The sequence below is a fragment of the Rhodnius prolixus genome, unplaced genomic scaffold (assembly GCF_049639745.1).
Source record: "Rhodnius prolixus isolate KJV_2025 unplaced genomic scaffold, Rpr scaffold_4, whole genome shotgun sequence".
Taxonomy (NCBI): domain Eukaryota; kingdom Metazoa; phylum Arthropoda; class Insecta; order Hemiptera; family Reduviidae; genus Rhodnius; species Rhodnius prolixus.
The window spans coordinates 7,842,497-7,852,545 of NW_027411614.1; the positions used below are offsets into that span (position 1 = coordinate 7,842,497).

Sequence of the window (10,049 nt, forward strand, 5' to 3'; positions counted from 1 at the left end):
TACTGGTTCCGTCTATCCTCTTTGAAAGAGATCATTATCTAATATAACGAAAGTAATCTCATCTTGTTTTTCATTATCTACTTCAATTCCCTCAGTGAAGTCCTCAACATGCTGCAGCTGTGTACGTCAATTCCCCGAAAATATTCGTTATTAATTGTAGACATTATGGTTCTCTTCATAAATTCTTGATTTATTGTACAATAATTCCTGTTTATAGAAATTCTTATTAGAAATGTAAATTGTAAATTGAGGAATATTCGCTAATAGGTGGAATGACATAAGAAATGAATTTAGAGAAATTTTTTAGATCTTTGAACGGACTGTACACTGTCTCTTCTCATAGACATTAGTTAAAAAATTTACTTGTGTTGCCGGAGTTATTAGTTTCGCTTCTCCCAAGTGCTCGTTGCTAGTACAGTGCCAGTGCCAGGCAGATGAAATGATTGGCTCGATTATAGAGTGGGGACTCTCTACCTGAAAGGGGTGACGTCAGTCGCGTACGTGTCATTCCAGTTCGTTGTCTTATTTGAAAGTGTAAACATTGCTGTGGATTTCATCTTGGCATCAGGTTTTTATTAAGTGGGTTAATACATTAACTGAAAGATTTTTCTATTTTAAGTGCGACTGTCTTAAGTAACCATCACACTAGTAACCGTTTTGGAGTGTTTTGTCATCTCTCAAAAGAAATAGTATACAAAAATAAGGTATTTTGTTTAATATAAAAAATATTTAATTTAACATTTCGCCTTGTGGAGGAAATGGTATTCTTCTGACTATTTCATAATAAGTATTCTTTAATTATTTAAAAATACTTCACGTGAGATTGTTAATTTTTTGTGGGCGTGGCCTTTCATGCAAGCTTCTTGTACTCAAATATGTAGTAGTTTTGCCCATTTCGCTCGCTTTTTAAGCGTTTCCTAAAACAATCTAAATAAAAAAAAAATACCTTGGACTAACTCACCTTGCACCAACATTACGAAAGGGAAGGTTTAGATCTATCCATAATCTGACCTTGATTTTCTCTTTTGTTTATATGTAACTTATGCATGTATTTACAAAATGAAAATACAAATGAATTCTCATACTGAGAACTTCAAATATAATTTTAATTTGTTAGCAATAATTACGATATTCTCTAACTTAAATTTGCGAATTCTTCCTCTCTCCAATAATGCGAAGAACTATGAATACTAATTTTGCCATGCTACTCCCATTAAAGCGTTTGTAATGCGATTTGTTAGATAGTTTAGATAGTGCATAGTTGGCAGCTCTATTGAAAGATCTTGTTTTCTATGGCATCATATTTAATGTGTAAAACTTTGCCATTAATTTATCGGGACAATATTTTCAAATATTTTGAAAGTTAATTTCAATTTTCGCAAATATAGCCTGTATATAATGTATCGAAAAAATAGTTTTATAAAGTATTAGATGATTCGATCAATGGAAATGATATTTAAAAAAAAATCAGCAAGAAAGTTATAAATCAATTATAAATTATTTATGAGTGATTGATTTATATTTTCCCCTATAATGTGACTCTTTAATAAAGTTAATTTTTTATGTTTTAGGCTCAAGATCGCTTAGAAAATTTTTCCGATGTTCCAGTTAAAATTATAGAACCTGTTTCAACAGAGAATGCTAAGATAGTGAAAGATATAACGATATCTTGTAGATTAGCTCATAGCAGAAGTGCGAGAGAACTTGCGGCTATTCTTACAAAGCCCCACTTCAAGGTAATATTTTGTTTTTGTTTAGTTAAGTTGTGATTTTCAAGAGAAAAAATGTACATATATGGTAAATTTGAAGAAACTTAAAAGATAGCTCCACACGTCAACTGTCTCTGCGAGCCTTAGCTTTTTATTGAGCTTTGACTGTTAGGTCAGATAAATGTCCTGTATTAATTTGTTGGAATTTGCTAGGGCAGGCATTTTTTTAATGCTGTTAATTCGTTGCTCTCATTTTGCTTTTGATGTTTTTTTAGGGTATAAACTTGGAATTTAATTTTTATAAATAATCTCATTATTGTTTGAAACTTTTTAACAAGTAAATTTATCTTGAATGTTCGTGGAAAACAGTGAACTTTAACTTAGTGTGTGTGACAAATTCTTATAAGAGAAAAGGACTGACAGAACAAATCTTACCATAAGTTTTAGCCGGTCATCAATTTTTATATACTGACCTATAGTGTACACATTCTTAGAATTTTAATGAATTTTGTAGTTTCATAAAAATTTACCAGCTAGAAAATCACAATTAATGTTGCGAATGTATATTTTAAGAAGTTTTTTAAATAGTTCGGGAAGAATTGATGATTACATTACCCGTTTTAGAGAATTTTAATTAATTTTTCCAGGCATTAATAGAAGCGCACGATACGGTGGCTACAAAAAAGGTAAAACCAGTTGAAGAAAAAAGTAGGAGTACTTGGGAAAGTACTGATAGTCAACTGCCTTTGGTGGAAAGTGAGGAAGACGAAGCAATGACAACCGAACAAATTAAGGTCATAGGCCTGAGAAAGAAACCTAATGAACCACTTGTAAGTCTACAACTTCGTAAGAATGATAACAAATTATTTAGTAAATTTTATTTTAAAAAGTATTCTAAGCAATGAACTGATAATGTCGTTTAAAAATAATGCTTTGCTTTCTTTACGGTGCTTTTTATCTAGTGCTGGGGATGGAGCGTTGTATGCGTTAATTCCAATAATTGTGGTGATAATTTTACCGAAAACTTTGTGTTCATTGCTAAAAAGTCTTTTCATTATTCAAGGTCGAAAAACTTAAAACCTGATTAGTATTTACTTTTTTTTCTTGCCAGGGACTGACTGTGGAACTAGATAGCCAAGGTAATTTGGTGGTAGCACGAGTACTGGCTGGTGGTTCCATTGAGCGCCAGGGTATTCTGAAACCTGGTGATACAATTTTAGAGGTGAATGGTTCACCGGTTAGTACACCAGAGGAACTTAGAGCTGAAGTAGCTATTGCCAATGACTCTCTTACATTAAGGGTGGTGCCTACAAATGAACAAATTAAACCCACAAAACCTCCCCAGGTAACTTAAATGCTATAAAATTTCACTTGTTACCCGCAAAGTGGTAATTAAAGAATGAAGTATCTGTTATCATTTCCATAGAGCTACATGAGAGCTTTGTTTTCTTACGATCCTAAAGAAGATTCTCTGTTACCCTGCAAGGAAATTGGACTGACATTTAATCAAGGAGATATTTTGCAAGTAAGTACTCAGATTAAATTGTCTCATTAGCTCTTAATATAAGAAGGTAACTAGAGTCTGCATTTTTTGTTCTTTAATAATTATTAGAAAATGTCTTGCAAGCGTCTAGATTTGAGTAGAACACTCCAAACCTGCCCTAGTCTTTTAGGGTCTGCTTCTAAAGCTTCCCTTAAATCCCTTCAAGGGACCCTCCTTTATTTTTAACACTTTTATTCCTGCCCTGAAATTTTAAAGTTATATTGTGCAGCATGCATTAACAAAGCAATGTCTCTTCATATTTACACATGCCTCGAGCGGCCTATTGTAAAGTTTTTTTTAAATTAATCCTTCAATATCGCCCAAATTTCATAATTTATTTCATATTTTTATCATTTTTTCATTAACTCTACTAAATATTGTTAAATTTTGAATAGTGAACGCCATGTACTCAGTATTAACTGTCCGAAGTACTATACAACAATACGTTTACATAACAGTTCATTCAGCTAAATGAAAGGGAAAAAACTCAGAAACCTTTGTTACATCCTTAAATATGTTTACCTTGAAGAAAAGTAAGAAACAAAAACTACAAATTAAAATACAAATAGCAAAAGATATTAGAATTTGTTTGTATAAACTAAAAGGTCAGTAAAAGGTGACAGTAAACAATCGTTCTGCAAAGATTAAGTATACACACACTAAGCACTTCTAAAATTTACATTGATTTATTGTTTTTGTTTTTGTTTTGTTACTTCATTTAATTTATATTTCATTTTTTACTTTATTTAGTTACGTCCGTCATTTATTTAAAAATTACTGTATTGGATTTTTTTAAATCATAGTCCTACCATAAATACTTTCAATTAGTAACCTTATTATTTTTTATTGCAAGATTTTAGACCAGAAAGATCCAAACTGGTGGCAGGCTAAGTTAGTTGAAGGCAATGGTCCTGCTGGTCTTATACCTTCCCAAGAATTGGAGGAAAGAAGAAAGGCGTTTGTAAAACCAGAAGCAGACTATGTCCACAAGATCAGCGTCTGCGGAACTAGGGTATTTATTGACCTCGATTTTTGATAAATTTTATGAAAATTAGAAATATGCTATGAACGAGAGAACGAGAGTTTTGAAATTTGCACAATAAGATAATGCAGGTGACGCGGACGCCTTGTTTCAGATTTCAAAGAAAAAGCGGAAAATAATCTACAGATCTAAATCGAATACGGAATTCGATAAAGCTGAATTAACTCTATATGAGGAAGTTGCTCTCATGCCTCCGTTTCAACGAAGAACTCTTGCCTTGGTAGGTAGTCACGGGGTCGGACGGAGAACTCTCAAAAATAGAATCATAAATAGCGATCCCGAAAAATTTGCAGCAGTTATTCCTAGTAAGTTAACTTGGAGAACCTTTACTTTTTTAATGTCTAATATATGTATATAAGTGTTTTGTCTATATAATTAACATATGTATATTATAAGAACATACATTATGTAGAACCATAAAATTTTAAAGTAAACTGATTGTAGTGACATCAAGACCACAAAGAGAACTAGAAGAAGATGGAAAAAGTTATTGGTTTGTTTCAAGAGAGAAACTAGAGGAAGATATAAGGGAACATCAGTTGTTAGAATACGGTGAACATAATGGACACCTGTATGGAACTAGTTTAGAATCAATAAGAGATGTGATTAGACAAGGAAAAATGTGTGTACTGGATTGCAGTCCTGCGGTTAGTTCTATGTTAATTTAATAAAGTCCTTTTCCACTTATTATTGGTTGAAAAATATTCATGGAGCTAGTGTCAATGGGCATTAAATCATAAACTAGGTGAGGAACATTTAGATGAGATAATGTGAGAGAAATTGCAAAAATTAAAATTGCTTAAAAATGGTCAGTGTTTTTTCTTTAAACTCATGGCCTACTATTATTAAGTGTTTAGGGATTTCGGGCTAATTAATCTTATTAAAATTGAGAACATCTGTTCAGATAGTGAAATAGCTTATAAAGTATGTTACTTTACATAATCAAGAAGCATTATAAGGAATCAACTATACGAAATTTCTTTCACCTCATTGGGGAAAAGCTATGTCATTTAGACACTAAAATACTTTTTGTCGTTTTCTGTAAATTTGGTCCGAAATGAAATGCTAAACTATGCTTTAACACCTTCTGGACCTATTTGCGTAGAAGGTAATGAAAAAATCTACAAGCAAGAAGCGTTTTCGGAATTGTAGTTTCATGGTTCTAAGATTCGTGAATGGGTTGGCAGGTAGCAAGTGTTATAACTTCTCTCTACCTTGAATTTCAATGGCAGTCAAAAGGACCGAGCTTTCAGGTTCCACCACAAAGTGTTTCAATTAAAAATGATAACTGATTAATGTCAACAATCCTTCTACATTTCCTAAAGAAGCATCTCATTTGTAGATATTTCAAAATATCATCATCTGTTTTGTAAAGTCGTATTTCTGGTTAAATTATTTTTTTCAAAAATGGAATTCTGACAATGTTTTTAATGTTTTATTTTACATTTTAAAGTGTTCTGATTGGGTACCGTAGAGAAAAACTTAGCATTTCTGACCCCTAAAAATTATCCCTAATTTTAAACCAATAATTTTAAGTAATTGTTGAAAACATGTATTATTACAGGCACTGAAGATTCTTCACAATTCTTCTGAATTCATGCCATATGTAATATTTATTGCTGCACCAGGAATGGAACTATTAAAACAATTATATGATTTTGGTAGGACTACTGGTGCTTCTAATCGTAATTTGGCTGTGAGTAAGAGATACTTTTTATTGCGTTTTAAGTTTATTTTTCATTTAAATGTATGAGCATGGTTATTTTATGTTTATTTTTTACTCTAAATAGTTATTTTCTTCGGATTTTTTTTTTTAATTTACTTTCTTTCTAAAAAAAATTGTCTTGGTTTGAATTTTTTTCATGTGTTGTCTAAACAATTAAATTAATTTGTGCGATTTTGATTGGTGCGCTTTATCAGTTTGATCGACAGAGCTCAATAAGGTATAGTTCGAGAAGAGCAAGAACATTAGAATCTTTGGCTTCATTGTACGAAGTAAGTAATGGTATTTTGTTTTGTTCTGTTCAGTTTTGTTTTAAAAATTAACCTGCATTTATTTTCATATTAGACATGTACTTTTTTAGAATGTTTACAACTTTAAAATATGAATAAGTTTAGAATTAGTTCTTATCACTTTTTCGTATTATAAAAAAAGAAATGTATTATGAATCAGTAGAGCAATTGTATCATGAGTAATTAGTGCAGCGGAAATTTTTAGTTTTCATACTATGGAGTATCATAAAAAAAAAAACTTTTTAAAGTAGTGGGTTTAGTTGAAATTGAAAAAGTATTTTGCTACAGTTGGAATTACTTACTCATAATTTTTTAGATTTCTTTTTATTTGTATATTTTTTTCTTTTGGTATGTTTCAGGGGTGTCGTCTCGTCGACATCCCTTGAAATTTTGTTCTTTGATTACCTGCAAAAATGCTTTATTGAATTCCTGGCTAAAAAATTGGTGGGAATCTAGTTTAGTATTCGGAATACAATTTGGAACGTATGATTTCTTGTGGTTGGTAAATAAAAATAACACTAGGAATCTTCTAATTAGTCAAGCAAATGGGGAAAAAAACCCTTTGAGCTTTTCTGTGTTGGGTCTTAATGTAGTTCTTAGTCTCCAACTTAAATCTATAAAAGTTCATTCTGATTTCTGCAGCCCTATTTACCAACCCTTTAGGTGCGCGTTTCTTATAGAGTCTTTTGACACCTTCATTTGATTTTATATGTAAAATGTCCTATCAGTTTATATTTTTGAGGTCTTGGACCTACCGAAGTTATCGAAACGTTAACAATTAAATTCTTATGTACTTATTACTTAATATAAATGACATTTATATTTCAAACAGCTTGTTCTGTTCTCGTAGTGTATTTATTTATATTCTTCAGGGTTTAGAACTTCTGGTTTGATTATATCTCTAACCAGTTTTGATAGCATAATTCTAAATAGCAAAATGTGATTCAAAACTATAATTTGGTAAAATACAATTTACTTTTGTAGGAGGATGACTTACGCCGTACAGTAGAAGAGAGTGCAATGTTACAGCGCAGTTACGATAAATATATTGACGAAGTTATAATAAATGAAGATTTCGATGTTACTTTTAGGAAGGTTATTGAATGCTTACAAACTTTGGGTTCTAAATATCAATGGGTACCAACAAATTGGGTTTACAGTTAAGAATTATATTAATATTTATGAGACATCATGTGCCATTGCTAGTTTTGATTTTTTACTTTGAAAATGAATGTTTGACAAAAGAGAAATAACACTTTTTGTATAAATGTGAACATTATCTGGCAGTGAAACACAAGCTCTTGTGTGCAGTATAATTACTGCAAATTTGTGGAAATATATCATGTGCAATACATTTTTGATACATTAATCGCACCATATCAATATTCTAACTAGTGCACTCATTCAATTTTAAACTTAGTCATTCAATGAATTAACTCATTCAGTGTTTAATTAATTATTAATATTTTATTCTAATGCTAGAGTGAAAAAAAAAAATCATGGTCATTTTAAAAGATGCTTTCATCCCAAAAACAAAAAACAGAAAAATAGAAACTTCAATCATTGATAAATACTTCGTAAACTTCACTATTTTATTAAATTCATGTATAATTTGTTAATTTGCATTTTTATCGTGATAGAAAACATATATTTATATTTATATTTTTTTTGTGTTTACAAGATTCCTGAGTAATAATAAATTCTTGTTTCTTTTGGGCCAACCTTTCGCCATCCTTTGCTATTTTGTTTTAAAATTGCCGGAAGAAAGCAATATATTTTTAAATCAAATAATAAGATCAGAACCAAAATTTATTAATTACTATTTATATAATGACCATTATCATGAGGAACTTTTTTTTACGAATAATTATGAATTCATTGAAATTGCCTAGCGTTTGACCATGTGATCAACAAACTTGGAAATCATAGAATTTTAAATGTAGGTTTTTCTTTGTTCATGCCAAATTTAAGAGTGACATACATTGAACTTTTATTTCCTTGGGTAAATTAAATATACACAAATTTAGGAAGGTATTTAGTAATGTTAGTATAATTTGGTATTAATGTGAAAGTCGTACTAAGGCCGAACCAAACCAAATCTTTGCTTTTGATACATATTAGGTGTTCAAAACAAATTATATTTAATAAATTACGCCCGCTTCCCACCACTTATCTATTACGGGTCTTGTTAAATGAGTATTTTGGGCTTACTAACCCACCATTTATGAAAAAAAGTAGTACATATAAGGAATGGCATATCTTAACAAAAAAACATCTGAAACAATAAACTATAATTTGTAATTTGAAATATATTTAAGATTAATTTTCAATATTTATTTAATTTTTATCTTACAATTTAGCATTGTATGTGTATTAAGTTAAATTTTTCTGCGAACCAATAAATTTTAAGATGAAATAATGAAGAAACGAGATCAGTACTGGAAATGAGTACAAATTAAAAAAAATAAGCCTTTCGAAAATCAGTGTTCATCCCTTTTCTTTTATATTATAATGCTAGTCTAGGGGTTATACAAATTAAAATTCTTAAGTCATATCTGTTGAAACAATTGAATGAATCTAGAAAAAAAAAGAGAGATTTCTTATATTTAATGTCTTTTTTCATCTGCTCTAAACATATAAATATTTTTCATGGAACGTAGTGATCAAAAAAATTGTTTTTATTTTATATTAAAAAAATGACAGATTATTTAAAAGTGATAGCACTATTCCGTCCAAAAATAAAATATAATAATACTATAAATAATAACAAGTTAGGTAAATTTTTATTTTTAGCATAAATTACATTTACTTTACATTGTATATAACAATTTTTTTTTTTTATTTTATACATTTTTTTTAAGCAAAGTTTGTTGTAAATTATATAACTTGTAAATAGATACAAAATTTATACCATTTTCATTAAGAGATTTTCCTTTATTCCCCGATTTCTACTTTTAACAATCTTATTTGTTAACATGGATAGAATTTAAAATAATAATATAACCAACAGAAAATTTGATGGAGTGTTAAAAATCTTGCTTCTGTTGAACTAAAATTTAAATTTATTTCAAAAGAAAAATTATTTTTTAATAAAAAAATTTCCTACCTTCCTGGTTGTTACATTATTTATTTGTACAATTTATTTTCTTTCATTTTATAGCAATCAATGGTTTTATTATATTTTGATTAATATACAATATATTTTTATTATAAATGAAATTATGCAGGCTATTATGTACAAATAGATTAAGCCAGTGAAATAAAAACAATTCTTGCTTAAGTTAGGCGGAGGTCGGTTTGGACTAAACGCTTGTAAATCTTTGTTACTTTTTACTTTGGTACTGAAATTTGAGCTCTAAGGAAGTTTAACGAAAAGTTAGAAGACAAATTTCTGGACTGACATTAATTTATGCAACAGATAAATGTTGTAGAAGAGGAAATTTTATGCGCTTTAAACGAGTATTGATTGTTTTCTATAGAAATACCAGAAACTAAAGTACAATGATGCTGAAGGATGCAAGAATAGTGTATAGACCAGAGAATATCTCTTGCAGTCGGCCAAATCAAGGTAGCTAAAATATGAGGGAGAGTATGATAACTATTTTGGACTGAAAAATCTCTTAACAACTTAATCAGTAAACTAGTACTAAAAATTTTAAATGTTACACAATGTAAGTAGTCATTGAGTAATATAAAGGTAAAAAATGAGTACGTACATTACACCTAAAAGGAAACTTAATTA

At 29.7% G+C, this 10,049-nt stretch overlaps 1 protein-coding gene across 2 annotated transcripts in view; it reads left to right on the top strand.

The window, feature by feature from the left end:
* Nucleotides 1–8,735, top strand: part of vari (MAGUK p55 subfamily member vari) — a 36,545-nt gene extending 27,810 nt beyond the window's left edge. For both annotated transcript variants that reach the window (XM_074131215.1, XM_074131214.1), the window contains exons 3-12: nucleotides 1,572–1,736; nucleotides 2,357–2,539; nucleotides 2,821–3,054; nucleotides 3,136–3,234; nucleotides 4,106–4,264; nucleotides 4,389–4,599; nucleotides 4,739–4,941; nucleotides 5,859–5,990; nucleotides 6,215–6,289; nucleotides 7,292–8,735. In XM_074131215.1, the coding sequence (XP_073987316.1) occupies nucleotides 1,572–1,736; nucleotides 2,357–2,539; nucleotides 2,821–3,054; nucleotides 3,136–3,234; nucleotides 4,106–4,264; nucleotides 4,389–4,599; nucleotides 4,739–4,941; nucleotides 5,859–5,990; nucleotides 6,215–6,289; nucleotides 7,292–7,471 (1,641 nt within the window). In that variant the 3' untranslated portion in view covers nucleotides 7,472–8,735. The remainder of the gene's footprint in view (nucleotides 1–1,571; nucleotides 1,737–2,356; nucleotides 2,540–2,820; nucleotides 3,055–3,135; nucleotides 3,235–4,105; nucleotides 4,265–4,388; nucleotides 4,600–4,738; nucleotides 4,942–5,858; nucleotides 5,991–6,214; nucleotides 6,290–7,291) is intronic.
* Nucleotides 8,736–10,049: the final 1,314 nt, after the last annotated feature.